Below are 22,672 nucleotides of genomic sequence, written 5' to 3' on the forward strand. Positions count from 1 at the left end.
CACACTCATGAGCGGTGTTTAAACTCACAACCTCAGCATCATTAGTACGATATGGTAGAGGACAATTAAGGTTGGAGTGGAGTGCACACTCATGAGCGGTGTTTAAACTCACAACCTCAGCATCATTAGTACGATATGGTAGAGGACAATTAAGGTTGGAGTGGAGTGCACACTCATGAGCGGTGTTTGAACTCACAACCTCAGCATCATTAGTACGATATGGTAGAGGACAATTAAGGTTGGAGTGGAGTGCAAACTCATGAGCGGTGTTTGAACTCACAACCTCAGCATCATTAGTACGATATGGTAGAGGACAATTAAGGTTGGAGTGGAGTGCAAACTCATGAGCGGTGTTTGAACTCACAACCTCAGCATCATTAGTACGATATGGTAGAGGACAATTAAGGTTGGAGTGGAGTGCACACTCATGAGCGGTGTTTGAACTCACAACCTCAGCATCATTAGTACGATATGGTAGAGGACAATTAAGGTTGGAGTGGAGTGCACACTCATGAGCGGTGTTTGAACTCACAACCTCAGCATCATTAGTACGATATGGTAGAGGACAATTAAGGTTGGAGTGGAGTGCAAACTCATGAGCGGTGTTTGAACTCACAACCTCAGTATCATTAGTACGATATGGTAGAGGACAATTAAGGTTGGAGTGGAGTGCACACTCATGAGCGGTGTTTGAACTCACAACCTCAGCATCATTAGTACAATATGGTAGAGGACAGGTAACAAAAGCTAAAATTGCCCTATGGGCCAGTTGGGCTTAAAAGTGAGGCTTTTGCATCTTTATCCTCCGTTGTCTAATGGTCCTTCTATCGCAGATCTTTTCTATTGTCTCCATTGTACTACATTCCTTACAGAAAATACAAGGCACAAAAAAAGTAATAATGTTCATGAATGTTACTACAAAACTAACCTTTATTACATGTTAAAATAAATATAAACAAAAGATGATCAATCCTGGACTCACAAATTGTAAAAATCTTAAATAAATAAATTTCACAGCCTTTGTCTGCAATTAAATTATTGATTTAACATTAAGACACCTTTGCCATTATTCAGTTCAAATTATAATTTGATATTACCTACATGTAACATCCAACTGATTTTCTGTTATCATGAAAATATCTTTGCCAACTGTCTATTAAAATGTAATTAAACATTATCTTAAACCAAACTAATTTTCTGTTATTATATCTTTAAAAAATAAGAATCTTGACTAATTACCTGTTTGTCTAATCAGTTGAGTTACTTTCCCCTGTTAATTGTTTACTGAATATTATTATAATATAATATTGCCATATTATCATATTACACTGACAACTTTTATATCTATTACTACACCAAGGTGAAAGGAATGACCATTAGAGATCAAGCAACATAATAATGTAAAGGCAGCGTCTTTAAAATCAAATGCAGAACATTGTAAAATGAAAATAACACTTTTTACTTATGACAAGAGCCATTATTGGCTCCTGAAAATCTAAAAATTATCAACTAATTCAAGCCTTACACAATTATGCTACGTCTATTGATTAATGTACAGATTAATATATTTCTAGACACTTTCTTTATACGGAATTTATGTGAATTCATTATTATTCGTTAAATACCAATTTTCGTGGATTCCGTGGGAACAGAGGAACCATAAAATCAAATGATCAATGAATTACAAATTTTCTAAAGGAATATATACAGTGTTTTCCAAAACAACGAATTAAATAACCACATAACTGCAACTAATCCTCAAACCACGAAAATTGGTACCCACAAAAATAGATGAATCCACAGTACCCGAAAAACATGTTAAAATTGAAAATAAATAACAATTTATACATTCCAAAGGACTGTTCTAGAGTTACCTTCATCAGAAAAAATCTCATGTTACACAGTCATTTATGCCTTGGCAATCTTAAACCAAAAAGTGTCTTCAAAGTATTATAATACCATATCTAAGGAGGCAAGGGACAAATTAACTGATATGTTTGTATCAACGATGTTAATAACAATTTTATGAGCTTCTTGACTCATAAGAAGGCATTGTATAAAAACCTTGATATTATATATTCTAAACAAATTATTTTTTTTTATCTCCCTTTAATAAGGTAAACCCTTTCTAAATGTCTACATGACCTTGACCCTCATATATCCTTTCAAATGTCTAAATTTTGCTAATATCATTTTCATTAATACTCTTGGAATATTATGAGACTATTTCTATGCTCCTCCTAAACTTTTCATTAATACTCTTGGAATATTATGAGACTATTTCTATGCTCCTCCTAAACTTTTCATTTATACTCTTGGAATATTATGAGACTATTTCTATGCTCCTCCTAAACCTTCTTAGAATTTTTACAAAATACAATAAACAAATAATAATTACAACAGAGTTATTTCCCTTAGTAAATATTCCTTTAAAAGGCTATCAATGTGGAGATCTTTGTCATTAAAAAATTGACAACCCTCATCAACTTCAAAAGCAGTAAAAAATTGCATAGGGCATTCAAATCAGCTGTATCGGATAAATAACAACTATAAAACAACCTATTTAACAATTATCAACAACTTTCTAGAATGCTAAGTAATAAATTATTTGGGACGTCAAGTGTCTCATCTTCCACTATAACAATGTCATACTTTTTCTTGTATAACTCTAGACTTTCTTCTACCTAAAAATAGAAAATGATATTCAAATTTATTGCATTGGTTGCATTGAAATATTTGGATTTCCAAGTCAAATAATTACATTTAATAGATGCATGTTTCATTATAATATTTTATTCTGATTGGCTAACTGCACATCATGTGTTATTCCGTAAGCAGTAATTATAAGTATTGAATGCTTCTTTTTGTAACTTTATAGGGTTGTAAAAGCGTTGACCGTGCGTACATTTTAGAATGAAGCGCTCACGCTTCATACAAAATGTACTTCAATCAACGCTTTTACACCCCAATAAATTTACAAAAAGAAGCATTCAATTCTTAAATAAAATCCAAGAATTTTCTATTTTAAACAAGTAACTTCATTATAGGTAAAAGATTATTGATTGATTATTTGGTGTTTGATGCAATTTAAACACTACTGTGCTATTTTGTGGCTGTGAGTTTTTATTGGTGGAGGAAGCTGTGCACAGAGAGAACCAAAATCCTATGGTCAGAAACCTTACAATCCTAAGAGTCAAGCGCATCTGACACTTACAGGATTCCATCTCATACAACAACTTAGACCACTTAGCCAAGCCCCTCTATATCTCAAAGAGGTTGTCAAATTGTCGTCACTGACAAATGGTATCAAAATAGAAAAAAAAGTTTAGAAAAAAGATATAGCTCTATGAGACTTGTACTTAAAGATCAGTGTAAAATTTGATTGAATAAAAAGAAAAACTAATCCAAGAAAGTATATACCACAGTGTAGAGTGTGATAAGATAATTCTCTACTTGAGACAATTAAATATTCAACTTAAAAACACCAGCTGCAAAATTTAGCTGTTGAGAGTCGGAAAACATCGCCTTGATATTTGCATGAAATTTAATGGTAGAATTGTATAATGATTTTTAGCAATATGCAGACAAACTTAGTCCTTCTCAATTTTCCAATGATCTGCAAAACAATGTATTTTTTCTATGTAATTTCATAAGACATGGCCAACTTTTTATCATGGCATCACAATAAGAATTTAGAGGAAAGCAAACAAAGTTGATGTCATTCTAATTGAATTTAACCAAAAAAAAACTGAGATCAATAGGGAGTTAATAATCAGATCATTTTTCATACTTTACAAAAAATGTAAATTTATATCATGCTATTGCAAAAAAGTATCATTAAATGAACAGGTCACTGAGCTTTTCGATTAACATACAGATTGTTTAAAATTATAAGAGCTTGTGAGGATTGGTCAGGGAAATGGCACTTTTGTGTGAAAAAAAAGCTATTTTCAATAATGATGTAGATTAATCTTTTACACCTATGAGTATTCAAAAATGAATTAAGATCCCGATCTACATTAAATTCAAATCCACCTACCCTTCCATTAAGGAACCCTATTTTTAGTTTATGATCGACCTCTGCACCATCACCCATATGTAGGTCACCGAGGGAATCCCCCATTAAGATCATACTAGTTCTATGTTCTATATTCTGGAAATAGTCAGAATCGTGGATAGCATTCTCGTTCTTGTTGTAAACATGTATAATGGCATTCTGGAATCCGGTCATTTTACCCTAAAAATAGAAATTATAAATACAATGATTTGGTTAATTCTGCATTGAGCTAACTATTCTACAAAAAAATAGTGATGCAAATAAATTTTTGGTTTATTTCTATAGTTTATAAATAGAATTTCCTGTTGTCCTTTCTTCTATGTTGCACTAATTGTTAGTTTATGTCGAGGCCTTGAAATCATATGGTAAAACCTTTTTTCTGAAAGAGAATAGGGATTACACTTCCTTTACAACCCTGATGTAACTGGGTCTCATTGGGGTCTAAGCGTGATGCAGGATTGCAGATTTTTTGTAAGCGTGACACATGAAAGTCCAATTATTGTGCCGTGAAAACGGGAAATGAAGTCGAGCGGGACATGGGAAATAACAAAAAAATAAGAATTGCTTACGTACATAGTGTAAGCGGGATACGGGAATCTGACAAAACAGTAAGCGGGATCCGGGATCAGAACTCCCAATGAGACCCCCATGTAACTGGTGTTTAATTTTGACAGTATTATTTATAGATAACATTCTTGATATTAAAATAATAAATCTCTAATTTTTGTATATTGTTAATCAAGTCCAATAATAAATGCCTCCAAAAATTTACAGCCCTCCTTTGAATTCCTTTATTATTTGTCTAGATAGCTTGTTGTCCAACTAACAACTAATTGATAGACTTTCAAAGATAGGTAAAAGGAGATGAGAGCTTTCAGTCAATTAGACAGCAGCTCAACCACACACACAAATCAAAGTGCTTGTAAGCACTGATTGGTAAAGATTGCTTTAATTTATTATTGGGACGTTAAATTAAATATTGTATTGTTGTAGTTGATTAAGTACAACAAGTGAAACTGCGAGCTACTGCTCACTGATGATACAATCGCCGCAAGTGGATAATATTAATAGTGTTAAAATATGCAAGTGTTCAGTAAACAGGAGGTTATCGAGTGATGACTCTGAAAACGCATCACACGGTATAGCTGACTTATATAAACTTTGAAACCAAATTTCAGAAATCCTTGTATTGCAGTTCCTGAGAAAATTGTGACGAAAATTTATAACTTGGCTATCTTGGGTAAAATCATACAAGTGTTTGGTAAACAGGAAGTTGTCAAGTGATGAATCTGAAAATGCATCACACGGGAAAATTTTAAACATGGCTATCTTGGGTAAAATCATACAAGTGTTCGGTAAACAGGAAGTTGTCAAGTGATGAATCTGAAAACGCATCACACGGTATAGCTGACTTATATAAACCCTGAAACCAAATTTCAGAAATCCTTGTATTGTAGTTCCTGAGAAAAATGTGACGAAAATTTTCAACTTGGCTATCATGTGTAAAATCATACAAGTGTTCGGTAAACAGGAAGTTGGCAAGTGATGAATCTGAAAACGCATCACACGGTATAGCTGACTTATATGAACACTGAAACCATATTTCAGAAATCCTTGTATTGTAGTTCCTGAAAAAAATTGTGACGAAAATATTCATGGGACGAACGGACTGACTGACAGACTGACGGACTGATGGACTGACGGAAGGACAGACAGAGGTAAAACAGTATACCCCCCTTTTTTTCAAAGCGGGGGTATAATAATGCAAAAAGTAAGATAACTCTTACTTAAACAATGACATCATTGATATTTATAGAATAGCTATTAGATTCCTGCACTTGCACAAGTTATGTAATTTTCTTTGAAAGTATAACATCATTTTGTAACTTTAATATCTGAGCATATATTTCTGGAAATGTTCATGGATAGGATGTTTAGAATGTTATGAACAATGCACTATATTTTGTGTATCTAAAAAATAGTGATTTACCTTGGAAGATTTAGATATTAAAGGGTTTTGATTACCCAAAACTCAAGTGACTTATTCGCTGTATTTTGAATCATATCTAATACTGTAAATTCAGAAATTATTGTGTGCATTTGTTATTGCGATTTTGTCATTTGAGACTACAATTTGAATTTTAACTTTTGCGATATTGAGAAAAATCCTGTTTAATTCATAAAAAAAAATAATTGCAAGTGAAATTCTGGTGCTTTTGACCCTGTCGCATTTTTCGCAATAATAAAAAAAAATGCAATAATGAAAAAAATGCAATGATTTCTGAAATTTTCAGTATAAAGAAAGAATTATGATTTGACTGACCTCTTCATTAAACTTCATATAATTTGATACAATGTGCATATTGTCATGCATGGTTGATTGTTGTTTTATTACTTCCTCAATGATGTCACCAATCCCTGCTGAAAATATCAAAACTGGTACCTCATACGTCTTAAGCTCATCAAAAAACCAGGAACAACCATCTCTGTAAATAGATAACATTAAATACAGTACTAGTTAAACTTGCTATATAGATCAGCTCAAATAAGTAAAAGCATGTCATGTTAGGTTACCCTCTTCATATCCTGTTGTTATAACTATGTTTTTGAACCTTAATTTGGTCTAAACCGGTCTTATACTGTCTATTTTCTGTAGTTCAGATAGTGATCTTTATATACAGGTTAGATTGTTAAAAGTAATAATGATAGACATATAGATTCCAACATTGCAAACAAGTGTGTTACAATATTTCTCGAAGGTTTTGTAAGCTTTTGAGGTGAATACTGACATTTTTGTGCTTTGTAAAGAATATTACCATAAAAGATTGGATGTGAAATACCCAGTGTTCTCCCCAGAAATTTTGGATAGCATCACATTTTGCGTAAATAAAAATAACTATTTTTTTTAATTTCGTTTGTCGCGTCGCATTGATGCTCTATTTCTTTAAATATGTTTTAGTTTATATTGCTCAATTCATAACTGAGAATACAATTAAACTATAATCACAAAAACAGTTGTTTCAGTTTATGTTTTCTTTATTCATTTATAGTTACAGAATTATTTTTTTCCTCTTGTGCCAAATAAAAATGTGGTTTCAGTTACCCAACAATAAGTCAAATGAATGAATGGTTCATTATATATCAACCTGTATATATACAAAACTAAATATCTAGTTCACAAAATTAACTATTTTTTATAGTATATCAAGTAAAGATAAAGTAGCAAAAGTAGCACAAAAAAATATCAATTTAAAAACTTTTTTTCATCATGTTTATGAAATTCATTGTTTCATGGCACTTAATGAATTAGTTCCAGTTGTTTCTTATTTTTACATTAAAATGATATGTATTTTTAACAAAGTTATCTAACAAATAGTCAGTTAAAGCGTAGTTTTCTCTCTTGGTATATTTTTTCTGTCTACTGTCCCATCTGTTGTCATTATCGTGAAAATGCGGATTTTTGTCATATCTGGTCCGGTTCCGATCCGTAGATTACACAAAAATGTGCAATGGCGGCCGTAGAAAAATTTACGAAAATAAGTCAGAGAATAAACATTGTTTGACTAGAGATTGTGAATGAATAAGACGCTTTTAATGCATTAAATGGATTAAACATAAACTTAAGCCAATTATCATGATTATGATAACTTTTTAAAGAAGTATTTAACTTATTTTAGCTCAAAACCAAAATTCTCGCTCTCGTATCACCGGAAGAGAAAGAAAGTAATTTTTGGAGAGTTGCACAAATAAACGACCTTTAAAAAAAAAAAAAAAATCGTTTCAATCTTTGAAGTTTCGTAATACAAAACGTAGATTTCGAATTGTTATGTGATTGCATTTTTCCATGTCGAAATTGGTTATTGCAGACACGTAATTAGTCGTGTCTCAAGTGTCAGCTTGGGATATTCGCATCCAAACAGTTATCACCCTGAGGTCAATTAACACCTAGCTATTTAATCTCTTAATTGCCTTTAGTGTCCGACTTAAAGGGATTACAATTAAAGGTGATATAATTTTTATGATCATAATCGATAATAGATGATCATGAAAGTTCAAAATTGAGGACAAGTAAAATAGCATCTTCAAAATAATTATAGCGTCGCGGGAATTATTAAAGCATCACGGTGAAAAAATATAGCGTCGCGGTACCGCGACGCTAAAACGACCTGGGGAGAACACTGAAATACCTGAACGTATAAGATGTCTGCATGTTGAGTTATATTTACGAATTATTTCCTTATACCGGTGATAAAATTTAGTAAATGTTTTGACCAGTTTGTGATATCGAAAACCCTGGTGTAATAATTTTTCAGTAATACATAAATTTCTCTCGCTAAAATCTAATACGTTGTTACATACACAAGCAAATTGTACAAGTTGAGATATATAAACACCATAAATATATTTTGTCATAAATTTTTGTATTAAGCTTCCCGTAAATGATAAAGATATCAAGATCGAGGAAAGGGCAGTGGTCATTGTTAGTATTAGCTTTATTTAAAGTAAGTTCAACAGGATAAATTTCTTTAGTATACATACTGAAGTCGTCATTATGAGAACCAATATATTATCCAAATATCTAAAAGTATTGTTAAATTTTTGTATCAAATGTTGTTTCGATGGGTCTTTGTTAATTTTAGTCATAAATTGTAACTCATAAAAATACAAAAACAGGTCCGCAATAAGTGGTGCACAGTTAGTCCCCATTGGAATTCCAATAACTTAACGATATACGGAATCTCCAAAGCGAACAAAAATGTTATCAAGTAAAAATTCAAGCGCATATATAGTATCAAAGCATGTTGTCCAGTTTGACCCTACTTTGGACAAATCCTACAATGTATGCCACTTATATCATCAAAAGAACAAGTTAAAGGTATACTTGCTAGGTTCTGAAGCTGCAGTTTAGTTGATGGTTGAAGATTAAATTTGTGCAATGTGTGTGGAATATAGATTTCTACTTTTTTCTTGCTTGTAAACCCATTCTGTTTCCTGCATACTAGTTCAAAAAGTAATGTGAAAGCTATGGGTTAATTTTTGTTCATCTTGATATTTAAATTTATTTCTTGTTCATCTGTGCATATACCCCCCATTTTTTTTACAGTTTTTTGTTTAATTTGTTTTAGTCAGGAATCTGATGTTCAGTAGTTTGTTGATGTGGTTCATAAGTGTTTCTAGTTTCTTCTTTTTTATATAGATTTTAATGTTGGTTTTACTTGTCATTTTTTGGGCCCTTCATAGCTTGTTGTTTGGTGTTAGCCAAGGCTCCATTTTAAAGACCATACTTTGGCCTATAATGGCTTACTTTTACAAATTGCGATTTGGATGGAGAGATGTCTCATTGGCACTCATACCACATCTTCTTATATCTATTTACCTAAGTTTAGCAGTAGACGAGGACACACAGTGTTTTATAGAATCTCTGGAAATTTCACATGTTTCTAACAAAGCATGGGCTTTGGTCCACCTGAAACAAGATAAAAACAAGAAACATTGGCATAAATTAAAAAAAAACTTCCATATAAAATAAATAAAAAACATTTTAAAAAGACTGCTACTTTTCTTATATCCATATGTAAACTGTGACTTGCTAATAATAACATCAATGTTATACTTTGATGGATATATTTGCTCCATATGGTCAGATTCACCTTTTGTCAAATGGCAATACAAGTTGTGAGTTTTAAAAATGATAAGAATATATAAGTATTTTTGATCTTTCCGTGCCAAATCCTGGCTTTTATTCATATCATCTTGTATCGTGAATCACATGATAGCTTCTGTTTTATGCTAATTTTACATTTGATAAACAAAGCCATATTCTACATGTTCCTAATTCAAACAGAACATATGGTACATATCCTCAAAATGGCAATTGAATTTTGACTTGATGTATTTTGAATGACATCAAGATTAAGATTGATAATTCTATGGAAGAAATTAAAACCTTAAAAATAATTCTCTCATGACATGCTTTATGGTCATTTTAACATGGATAACTATTATATCTTACAACTCACTTTTACTCAATTGATCAATATATAATATAAATGTCTCACCATGTTGAAATGAGCATAGAGCAATACATGAAAGAAAAATTTCTTCATTGGCAACCATACATAACCCAAATTTTCTAATCGTAAAACATAACACATGTTAATGTATTTCGATTGGTTTAAAAATTCCTTACCATTCAATCATCTTAGGGATTTTCTCCTCGATTGATAATTTAGGATTTGTTTCTATAGGGAAGTATGTATCTCTCAGAGTTCTGGCCTGTTTAATATAAAAAGTATGATTTTACACCTCTCATTCATAAATAAACAGAAAAAGCAGATATAGCATGCAGCATTTCAGATAAGTAACTTTCATATTGCTCCCTGCAATGGAGAGTGATACATATTTCTCCTCTCAAAAAAGTTAGAAAGGAGTCAAAATTTTCAGAGTAAATTTTCAACTGTGATTACCTTTGTCAATATAATGGAATTTTATGTAACTGTCATTCCAGTGAGAGGTTTAGTTAGCTATAAAACCAGGTTTAATCCACCCTTTTCTACATGAGAAAATGACTGTACTAAGTCAGGAATATGACAGTTGTTATCCATTCGTTAGATGTGTTTGAGCTTTTCAATTTGCCATTTGACTAAAGTTTCTGAATTAAACTTTCCTCGGAGAAAGATGGTGATCAGTATTTTTGTTACTTTACCTTTAAATGTTAATCATACACATCTGGTGGATAGTTGTCTAATCCTTGTATAATATTTTGTTATCATTGATTGTTAAATTTTTTTAGAAAATAGACAATAAGAACAAAACGGGAGAGTTATATCATGTATATCACTAGGTAACATTTTATCGTAAACCAACTTATTTTCGCGGATACTTTATTTCGCGTTTAGCACTTTCGATTCCATTTCGCGGTAATTTAATTTTGCGATTTTCTAACTAACTTGATGTAGTGAAATAAGGAAAGATGCAAGTTTTACATATTCACGACGATTTAAATTCGCGTTAATTTTCTACTCGCGAAAGTCGCGACAATAAATCGCTCGCGAAATTTAGTTGGCTTACAGTATTTGTTATTAAATCAATAAAAACCTAGCAATGATTTCTGAATTACATCTGTGATATATTTTACTTATAAACATCTGGTGGATAGTTGTCTCATTGGCAATCATACCACATCTCCTTATCCTGGTATAATCTGTTGTCTTCATAGAAACATAGGCAAAACAAACAAAATGTGAAAGATTTATTAATTATCATGTATAAATCACAAGGTCCAACATTACATAAACTGACCTTCTCCTTGTAAACCTCAGGCAAAGATCCTTCCTCTAAAACATCTGTAATAGATATAAAATAAATGATTCAATGCTCTGTTTATACTCTCAAGTTGAATATTTGTTTGTTGTCTTGTAAGTCTATTAGTTTCCTAAACATTATATTACTGTCATGTGTGTGTAAATTCCAAAATCATTTCAGTTTCTGATGAGTGTACAAACATGTAAGATGTACTTCAAATATTTTCTAAGATATCAAGAGTGTGTACTGGGTATATGTATTTGACCTCTTAGATCTATCACTGCAAAACGTGGTCAAAGACTTTTTAAAATTAATGCAAGTTCTTGTTCATTGAATGTTCTTGAGAACAAGAAATTCTTACATTTTTCACGTAAGTATACAATACTGTTTATTCATTTACCAATTTTCATGGATTGAAGGAAAAATGTATTTTCATGGAAATATTTGAAACGATGGTGTTGCAATTAATGTTATAATCAATCATGTTCAAATAAGTCTACACACAAATTTTTTTGAGGTACAAAAAGTAAACATCAGCATACTATGCTAGTTCATGCAGCATAAGTATGTAAAATAGTAAGTAAATTTTATTAATAGTCGGGCAATAGGTCTATTAAAGGATTACAAGTAAAAGTAAGCAACAGGTATAAGGCACTCATAACGTACACACAGTAAGTTTGTTTTAATCAATACCATTGAATACAGTAATGGAAAATAAGTCAAGAAGAGATATATGCATAATTGATTTCTGACTAGCACTGTTAATAAATGAAGTAGTAAAAAGGTACACGCTATATATATCACTGACAAGAACCACATGTTAGGCTTCTTTTTTTTTCTTTTCTAAAAAGACACCATAAATTAAATGAAATAATATTTTCTGTAGTCTATCTGATTGACCAGTACAATGAGAAATGTTGAGTTTCTCCCTTTAATTTGAATAAAAATTCTATTTATCATTTTTTTTCTTTTTAAACTATGACATGTGTAAGTAAATTTGAAAAAAAATAACAAAGATCCCTTACAAAGGTTCCAATGACAATACTGCCATGTCAATGATATAATCATATATATCAGTATTTAATGGTACATGTACCAGAAACATCAGTGGCGGATCCAGAGGGGGGGTTCCGGGGGTCCGCACCCCCCCTTTATTTTGGCCGATCAATGCATTTGAATCGGGACATATGTTTGCACCCCCCCTTTGCCCTGGGCTAGCACCCCCCCTTTCGAAAATTCCTGCATCCGCCACTGAACATGTATTATATGTCTCTGATGGTACTATTCACACATAGATCACATACTATGACAGGTAGCACAGACATGACCCTTGTGGATGTACTTCGTCAAAGTTCTATCAAAGTCTGCTACAATCTGTAATGAAAACACAATATTTTAATGTTAAGTTACTTTTCAAAGGCTATACCAATTCATTTTAGTTTCTTGGATATTGGAAAGGCAAAATAAGTATTAATAATAATCAAAGTAATAATGATTCAGTCCTTCCTGCCATTTTAAATTTAGCATTTCTTCATGTATGATGCAAGATAAATGTATGAAAGAAATCTTTTCCACTCTTTATTAAGGAATATAGACTCACTTTCAGGAATGAACCTGTTTTTATCCAAATTAACCACTGAAACATCATTACAGTCCAAAAATCATCCAAAATACTAAAATTTGATTGGTGTGGCCTTGTTCTAGTTTAACTGATCACTTACTGTGACAACCTGAGCAGGGCTTCCCTTTTTCATAGAATTTTGAAAGCGTAAAATCAAAATCTGCCACAATCTGTGTAATTAAATAATATTTATTCGATGAAAATATTGAAAAATTTATAAAATCAATAAAAGACTTCAAGCAAATTATACATAATAAAGCCATACAAGGATTTAAAAAGACTTGTATGTTTTTTGTATACCATGTATAATATATGTATTTTAGTTTATGACATGTAATGCATGTATAATCAATGTAGTTTGTGTATAACATGTATAATCTATGTATTTTGTGTATAACATGTATAATCTATGTATTTTGTGTATGACATGTATAATCTATGTATTTTGTGTATAACATGTATCATCCAAAGTTTGACTCTAACTTAATTCCTATACTAGCCTGCAGGGCTAGGTAAATTATACTAGCCCTCTAATAAATTCACAAGCCCTCTAAATGCCACCAGGACAACCCTTTCTAGGAGGGTCTGACTCAGTTGGCATGCCCCCCATAAAAGTTTGATATAAATGAAGCTAAATCCTGTGTTCTGAAGCATTTCCATTTAGGGTTTTGAACATGTTTTGTTTCATGAAATTTCACAGGTTTGTTAAATAAAAAGTTTCTTTGCTCAACATATTTACACAATATTGGTACATTGTAGTCTTATATGAATCATTGGTTGAGATGAAGAAAAATACACATGATGCAAACATGTTTAAGCCTATATGTTCTTGTCCCAAGTCAGTGTAATATTCTGTGGATGTTGTCTAATGCTGTATATCATGTTAGAACTTTTTTTATCAGTTTATGGTACACTTGTCATTTCAATGCCTTTTTGGCTTACAATGTGGTACATGTATATGTTTGAGTCTGTTTGACTCATTTCATTATTTGGTCTTTGCTGGTGAGTTGTCTCATTTGCAATCATATCACATCATGCATATCTTCTCATTCATACACAACCATTTTTGTCCATGACTGTCATGTTCTTTTACGGTGTTTACTCTTGTCTGATTAACTATGAATATAATAGTGATTAATCAAACCTGTAATTTGTCTGAACCACCCTGAATTATCTGTTCTATAACATGCTTAACATGGTCTGGATCACCAATGTGTACATTTGGCTTGTTAAGAACTTCCATCTGTAAAATAAAAAAAAACAAATGTACATGTGTCACATTACAACATGTGTAATGCTTGTGTAATGTATAGCAACATGTGTCAATTCAAAACATGTGTTTTGCAATGCAACATGTGTCAAGTCAAAACATGTGTATTGCATATCATGTAACATGTGTATTGCATATCATGTAACATGTGTAAGGCATGTCATGTAACATGTGTAATGTATTTGTAATGAATTGATATGTGTAACGCATGTCATGTAACATGTGTAAAGCATGTCATGTAACATGTGTAACAGCTTCTGATTGATTAATTATTTGGATTAAATGCCACTTTCAGCACACCTGACTATTTCAATTCAGATCGGAGTGGACACACCTTGCCTCCTTAATAGTGCTGACAAGTTAGATGCAGGGGTAGATTTAGTCTGGGGTGTGGGGGCGTGCGCCTCCAAAAAGTTGAAAAGGAAGGGTCGTCTTAACCTTAAAAAAATATATATTTCCCTTATTTTACCTCAGAACCATTTTCACTGTATTCCGCACAGAAAAAAAATAAATTTTGTGCCCCCATAACTGAAAACCCTGGATCTGCCCCTGAGATGTACAACATGTATTTGCCTTAGAAGTTAAAAGGTCTTATACATCATGTAGAAGCTTATTCTTATATTCTGATTCAAACATAATTTTGGGGTCCTTTATAGCTTGTTGTTCGGTGTGAGCCATGGCTCCATGTTGAAGGCCGTACATTGACCTATAATGGTTTACCTTTTTTATAAATTGTTATTTGGATGGAGAGTTGTCTCAATGGCACTCACACCACATCTTCATATATTTATATGGAAGTTGGATTTTAATGCAAGAAACAGCTCACACTATTTTATATATATCAAAAACCTATCAGGATACATGAAATAGCTTCCTTGTAAATACATCTAAGCAGGAAGTTTAACATTTGAACAACACAAAAAAATCTAGCAATGTAACAGTCTAAAGTATGATGGAGCCTAATTAATATTCAGCATACCATAAATGGCATATAAATGAGCGAGTGAGGAGACTTATTTTTAATTAGATTGCATATAGTCACATATTTTAAATGCTGACACAATTGTGCAAATTTTCATCAATTACTTAGCATAAACACTTGAAGTCTTCCTCATCAATATGACTACCAAATCATAAAACTCAACAGTCAAACTATTGTAAAATATCCAACTAGGTCTGAACTCACTAACATAAGTAACACTCCGTAGATCTACCAGTAAATATATTATATGCATGATATGTATTTCCACACATTTTTTTAGTTTAAACATATTTTATTGTTCCAAAAAGAGACAAATGGATTAGACACAAGTTTTTCAACTTAGTAACGTCTTCTCCACATTTTTTTTTTGCTGGCTAATTAGAAATTTAAGTTAATAAGATGCCACAACAATTAATTCAGTTTACAGTATTTCAAAATCTTACCATACTTCATGTATTTATGATTTATCTGTTAGTCCACTAAATTTACTTATCAAGACTGATAACTTCTAAATGTGACTGCGTACGAAAGATATGAGAATCGTCCTGATTTCCTCCAAGGCAAAATAAGTGTTAATATATGAGTCAAGTATTAAGTGTCCTTTTTTTTGTGCATATCAAATTTATATGGTAAGAATGTTTTGATAACATTTAAACAATCTAGTTTCACTTCTACTTTCAGTTTAGTTACTATATATACATCATCAGTAAAATTAGTAAACAAAGTTTTCAGAAAATACAAAAATCAAAAAGCATGATAAGATATAGATCATAGAATTGAAAGATTAACTTTTAAAAGGATACAACAGACCAAAATTTATGTCCCTTTAAAATGGACTGTTGTAAAATTAACATTTAATTACTATTGTTAATATGAATTATTGATAAAAACTGTTGTTTAACATTTCAATCATATTTAGTAACATTATTCAATATTGTGCTATAATTCATTGAATTTATTCTCAGCATGCTCAGATTTTGTTGAATTTGCAACTTATAATTTAGTTATAGAATGTTCATATTTGAATAGTATTTGTTAAATAATTGCTTAGATAAAAAATTGTACTGGGGTTGTTTTCATAAGCCACTTTGGTTGATATAACGACCTCTCATTTTAGCTTTTATTTAAGAGCTTACTGGTCTTGCACAGACCTCACTGCCTAACTGGTCTTGCACAGACCTCAGTCACCGTCGTACACGAAAGGTCTACCACAGACCTCAGTCACAGTCTTTACGAAAGGACTAGCACAGACTTCGCTGACTAACTGGTCTTGCACAGACCTTGCTCACTGTGTACGCAAAAGGTGTTGTCTACATGAAAGGCATTGTCTACACGAAAGGTGTAATGCATTTCACTGCATCTAAACACAATGTCGCTATTGTGTCTAGAATTATAATGCATCCAGACAAAGGTTAAAATGACAGATTAAGCTATGTCACTTTTATGTGAATTTTAACTTGCTTTTCATATTCATGTTTCATGTTTTTATCTTTACAAATTGTTGATATTTGTTGAATGAAGTAATTTGCTAATAAACAATGAAAACTTGCTAGTGTTAAGTTTTGCAAAGCCAAATATGAAGGATAAGAGACTCAGGATTCCCATACCTACTCTTTGCACGGTCTGGGGTAAAATATGTTAAAGTTGACACAGAAAATACACAACGTAAAAACCCCTCCGGTTACACTTTCAAAGTGACATATATGCTAATTACAATTAATATTTCAAAATAGAGTGACTTGAGCAAACTGTGACATTTCGAGTACTAATGCCACAGCATAGGTAAAATTAATCAAACAGATCAATAAAATATTTACAAAATACAAACATTAAATTTTCTATCTTAAAATAAAACATATTTTTATCCAAAATAACACTAACACAAATATAAGCCAAATAACACACCATGACATCTATATCAATTCTTGCAAAATTGCATACAAGTACATCAAAAAGCAGTGAAAAAAGGACAAAAAACCCAACAAAGCTGTCTACAGCATTTAATGATATCAAATCAGCAAATCTGGTATATTTTGTAAAAAAACTGATGCAAAACTGTAAACTAAAAATAAACCCAAACAATACTTGTAAACAACATACCATTTTTTCAATAGTCATATTGACTAAATTTTAGATCCTGCTTTCTCAGCCCAATAATATATAAGTAAATGTATTAATTAACTTCTGGGTATGCTGTTAACCCTCCAACTGTTAAATAAGATAATCTATTTATGATCTGGTTGATACCATTGATGATTTTAAGGGTAATAATATTATATAATATCAAGTTGAAATATTAATGAGATACATGTACATGTAAATAAACTTGTTACATAATTATCTATTATTTATCTGATTACTATACTTATCAAGATACACAAATGGTGTAATGTTCTTAATTAATGCTATAATGGAGGATTCTGAACATGCATGCAGTGACAAACTTATGGAAATACAAACCCAACAAAATTGGGGATCTTAGTGATTGTGTTTTACTAAGGAGTAGAGACAGGATCCCCTAAAGTGTTTTTTAAAAGTTAAATAATTAAAGTAAATTTAATGTATATGTTCCAGACCATATGAGTCGGCTTACTTTTTCAAATTCTCGTACGGTCTGACAGACCGGTCGGACTTATTTTAAGAAGATGGTCAATATAAAAAAGAAGATGTACTTTACTGATTAGATTTGAATAAACATATTACAGATCAAGATAACTGAAATCACAAATCAATTTTAAAAATTAAATTGTAAATTAAATAAAAACTTAATATTTCAACTATTTAAAAAAGACAGATTTTTTTAATCTGTTAATCTCCTGTATTTAGCAAATTACATGGAATTAACTTTCACTCATTGAAATTGAATTTATTGGAAGTAATGATAATGTTGGAAGATTTTTTTTTTAGAATATTCAGGAACTTTACTACAAAAACCGACAAAAATACTGGACAGAAATTATAAAAAAAAATCTATGGAAATAAAATAAGTAAAAAATTAATTAAAACTTTTCAAAAACAAATGCAAAGATTAAAAAAGATAGTTCTTTGTTACTCTAATACTACCAGTTGTTGATAGGATTTTCCCTGATTTTTATGTAGGGTTGATGATTTTATTGGTAAAGATGCATGTTTGTACAAACTTACTTACCCTGGGTAAGTGTGCCAAAACAGTATTCATATAGACAATAAATAAATAAATACTTAATTAGGACGGTCCAAATTCTCATATGGTCTGGAACATATATGTATTGATAAATGTATGATATTTAAAAGAACACCTAGAAAAAATATACCTATAATTATAATATTAAAGCCAATAAATTGTGTGCAAAATGGTTACTGTTAATTTTTCAGAAAAATATCATAAATTTGGCAAAATTATGCAAAAATGCAAGATTTTACAAAAGTCACCTTTTTTAATGATTCAATTGGTGAAAATCCTATTATTTAATGCGAAACTATCGGACATTTTACATGTTGTAGCATGTTTTCATTAAAATTTCATAACATTTTCGTAGTGAAAAAAATCCGATTTTTAGGGCCAAAACTATCAAGATTATGAGTTAGTGAACCAATCCTTTTATTGCCTTAAATACATGTTTATTTACCTGTGATTGTGCATTTACATTCGCTTGTGATTATTACATGTGTATTACTTGTGATTGTTTATACATGATTTTTATGATCATGTAGATTGTTTATTAATTTATTCAAGGAATTTTAAAGTATTACTATCATTATACAATTCCTAGATTTATTAACTTTGTGTATTTAAAATGTTTATTGCCTTTGATTCAAGGATGGGCGGTAAATACCACCCCCGGTATTTACCAGTGGTATTTACCGGTATTTACCGCCCCGGAAAATACTCCCCAAGTGGTCAATACTGGCAAATACTGGTCAATTGAAATTTTCATGGTTGTTTTTACTATTAATTTAAGTAAAAACTTAATAAAAAGTTAAATATACATAAACTTTAATTTTTGTGCATGTGTCAGCTTTTAAAATTAATGTTTTATTCATTTATAACACTTATTCCTACTGATTTAAAATTTAGTTATTATGAATTATGATATTGTATACTCAAGATATATGTAAAAATTTACATATTATTTCAACATTTATAATTCAATATATTTTTTATTCAAAATGTATGATTTTACAGGTAATTAAAATGTGTCTTTTTACCTATCACCTGGCATGGCTAGGTGTGAAGTTTTAATTACTAAAACAACAGCCCCCAATAAAAGTTGACAGTACATGGGTTGAAAGTAATAAAAGTGATATATGAAGACTCCCTGTAACGGTGTGGTCACGTTTCTCCAACATTTGGTAATTAGACTAAAACAACATTAGGGATTATGGGGTCCTCTTAAGGGCATATCCAACAGTTTCAGGGGAGGTAATAACAAACGTAACCGTCGTCTATTGTTCCCCGTAATTTCACGGTGTTTCAACGACGTCATAATGGCCGTCTGGAAAGGGCGGTTTCTTTCCTCAAAGGAAAGGGCACGGCGGGAATCGGCAAAAAACTCATACAGAATATTAACAGAACTAGAACTCAAAACTTAAAAGATATCTTTGTCCTTTTTGTCTATTATAAAAGAACTACAATTATCTTAATCATTACTAGACCATACTCACTTAAGTTTCCGTTTTATGAAAATTATCTTCAATACAGTAGAAAGGAAATGCGTAATGATTTATTATTGCATTAGAATGCCACACAAATTGTAATAAGTTCTCTACCAAACTTTTCCGAGAGATTGTCATTCAGGATAAAAAAAAAACCTCAAAGTTTGGTTTTACTTGAGAAAGATGAAAAATCAAAGAGCAGAATGCTCTGAGGGATACGATTGCCATAGTTTTCATTGACACATGTATAGCAGTTCTGCCAAATTTTCATTAAACAAATGCATGAGATTTGGCCAAAATTGAAAAGATCAAAGAGGAAAAAAATAGATCCAAGAATACTGCCGCAAAATAATATGAACATGCGGGAGTCTCAAGCATTTTTGGCCAGTAACCCTGGTACAGCTGGATAGTATTAATCTCTAAACTAATTCAACTGCAAATGCAAAATGTAACAATCTGAATAGTCACTCAACTTAAAGAATAGCCAATCCCCGTTACAAGTGTATGAGCCATGTACTTAATGTGTTTTATCGAATTATAGTTATCCTGTACCATTGTAAACTCGTACCACTAAAAAAACTTGTACCAATGCAAACTCGTACCATTGCTAACTCGTACCAACTTATTTAAATGCATTCAAATGGTGTTAAATGATGAATATACATAATATAAGTTACTTTCACCCAATACCTCTTAAGTTTGTAAAATGTATATAATTTGAAAGTACAATGACCAATTTGTAGCTAATGTTCCTTGTATATTGGATAGAAAATACTGTGGCAGATGTAGATAATTAAAGTATTAACAGTTTCACCCGAAGAAAATTTTTCATGAATAATTAAATCTTAGCAGTTAGTCAAAATGATTGCCAAAATTATTTTTACTGTCTATAAATAACAATGAAATGTAACTGATTCCTGTTAAGGGGGTCCGCATTTTCCCCGCAAAAAAAGCACATGGCTTTCAACAATTGTAAACATAGCATTCAATTTGTGATCATGGATTACAGCTTTAATTAACTTAAATTGGATATATATATATTCAACATGTTCAATTTTAATAAAGTACAGTTAAAGCAATGTTTTAACTTTCCTCTGGATTAAGTTCTACAGTGGCGGATCCAGAACTTTTCCTAAGGGGGAGCCCGCTGACTGACCTAAGAGGGGGCTCGCTCCAGTCATGCTTCAATGATTCCCTTTATAATCAACCAATTTATTTCCACGAAAAAGGGGGGGGGGCCTGGATCCGCCTATGTTCTAGTTTGAAAGATCAGTTAAAACATTAATGCTTTAACACATTCTTTATTTTTGTCTAAGTTTTCATTTAACTCCTGTGTAAAATTCAAGTAATTCAACTTTATTTCTGTGTATGTATGTACTGGTAAATGCCTCCGATATCCGAAGAACCCCTCGAAAGCTGCGAGGGTACAGTGGCATCCATGTACACTCCCTAACGGGATTAATGGAGATGTGTCACTAACGTATATTTCTACGACAATTATTTTTACAAGGACAATCAATCCCCACCAAACACAGAGGGAGTGCTAGGACACCGGGAAGTCTGTTATTAAGGTGGAGGAAGCCGAAGTACTCGGAGAGAACCACCGGGCCACTCGGTGGAAACAGACAAACCAGAGAGATATCAGAAGATTGATCTCCAGGTCAAAGTAGGGAACAACTTGACCAACCGAGGCCCCCAACGTATCCATTCTAGTTTAAACTCCGGTTTGGGTACCAGAGATGTGTGTGAGAGGGTGAAAATTACCCTTCTAATGTACTGATATTTTTAGCACCCCGAGTGAGAATCGAACTCGGGACCTTCAGCACTGTAGCCATCGGTCTTAACCACTAGACCACGAACTCACACTATTTCTATTAAGTTTACAAACAGAAACCCATAAAACATATTTTTTAATATATTTTTCTGAATGGTACGACTTCCCAGTAGTACAAGTTAACTTTTTTGGTTCCAATGCCGCGGTACGAGTTAACTTGCTTCCGTATCTTATCACCGTAATTCTAGGAGGAACCCTAAACTGGACCCCTGTTGTGTTCACTTATCGTTATGTACACTGACCTTCGGTGCGAAGCTATATATAGAACGGCGGACCAGTTTAGGAGGAACCCCATTTCTTACTCTTTAGTTATTGACGTTCCTTTGGGTCAGATGGCATGACTCCTTTCCGTACACACTCCTCTGTTTACATTGAGATCGTTCTTAATATAATACGACGTTTATCGGCATTAACGAGTTAATTCTTCTTGACCAATACTTCGAAAAGGGAGACAACTCGAAACGATAATATGGAAGATTCCATTTCTGCTGAAGGGGTGTTATTGGAAATTTTTACGATGAAACATTTATTTTCATTTAAATTATGCATATGATTTAAAATTGTGCAACAACAATAGCCCTCCATATGCAGACAGACATAGAAAGAATCCCATGAGTTTCAAATTAATCAATGAAGCGGGGAATCACTCAATCTGATACCCCTTGAAATCAGGAAAACTACACGCATGTGGGGGTCTCACTAATTAGCGACAAAAATCGTCAAGAAGCGACAAGAAGAAAAAAAATTAGTGACAAAAAGCAACAAGAAGCTATTTAGCGACAGGAATACATTTTGTTATCACATACATCAAAATATTTTTTAGGATTATATTGAAAGATGAAGAAATAAAAAAAATTCGAGGAAGAGATTGTCTACTTTTTATATGAAGAAATTAAACATGTGTAAGAGCAAAGGAAATGTAAACGCTATAAAATGAAAATAAAAACAAAGATTTGTCACCTTCCTTT

General features: G+C 31.8%; 1 protein-coding gene across 8 annotated transcripts in view; it reads right to left on the reverse strand.

Annotated features, from left to right (window-relative positions):
* Positions 1 to 910: 910 nt before the first annotated feature.
* The window catches only part of LOC139503532 (cytosolic 5'-nucleotidase 3-like), a 29,854-nt gene continuing 8,092 nt past the window's right edge, over positions 911 to 22,672 (reverse strand). For 2 of the 8 annotated variants that reach the window (XM_071293325.1, XM_071293328.1), the window contains exons 2-9: positions 14,128 to 14,226; positions 13,084 to 13,153; positions 11,360 to 11,403; positions 10,248 to 10,333; positions 9,435 to 9,524; positions 6,381 to 6,543; positions 4,036 to 4,237; positions 911 to 2,680 (exon numbers count right to left, since the gene is read on the reverse strand). In XM_071293325.1, coding sequence (XP_071149426.1) covers positions 2,574 to 2,680; positions 4,036 to 4,237; positions 6,381 to 6,543; positions 9,435 to 9,524; positions 10,248 to 10,333; positions 11,360 to 11,403; positions 13,084 to 13,153; positions 14,128 to 14,226 — 861 coding nt within the window. In that variant the 3' untranslated portion in view covers positions 911 to 2,573. Of the gene's footprint in view, positions 2,681 to 4,035; positions 4,238 to 6,380; positions 6,544 to 9,434; positions 9,525 to 10,247; positions 10,334 to 11,359; positions 11,404 to 12,666; positions 12,737 to 13,083; positions 13,154 to 14,127; positions 14,227 to 15,678; positions 15,923 to 17,335; positions 17,467 to 22,672 lie in introns of those variants that run through there. The other 6 variants (XM_071293330.1, XM_071293326.1, XM_071293329.1 and 3 more) reach the window with 5 other exon arrangements.

Source organism: Mytilus edulis, chromosome 14 (genome assembly GCF_963676685.1).
Source record: "Mytilus edulis chromosome 14, xbMytEdul2.2, whole genome shotgun sequence".
In the NCBI taxonomy this organism is placed as follows: domain Eukaryota; kingdom Metazoa; phylum Mollusca; class Bivalvia; order Mytilida; family Mytilidae; genus Mytilus; species Mytilus edulis.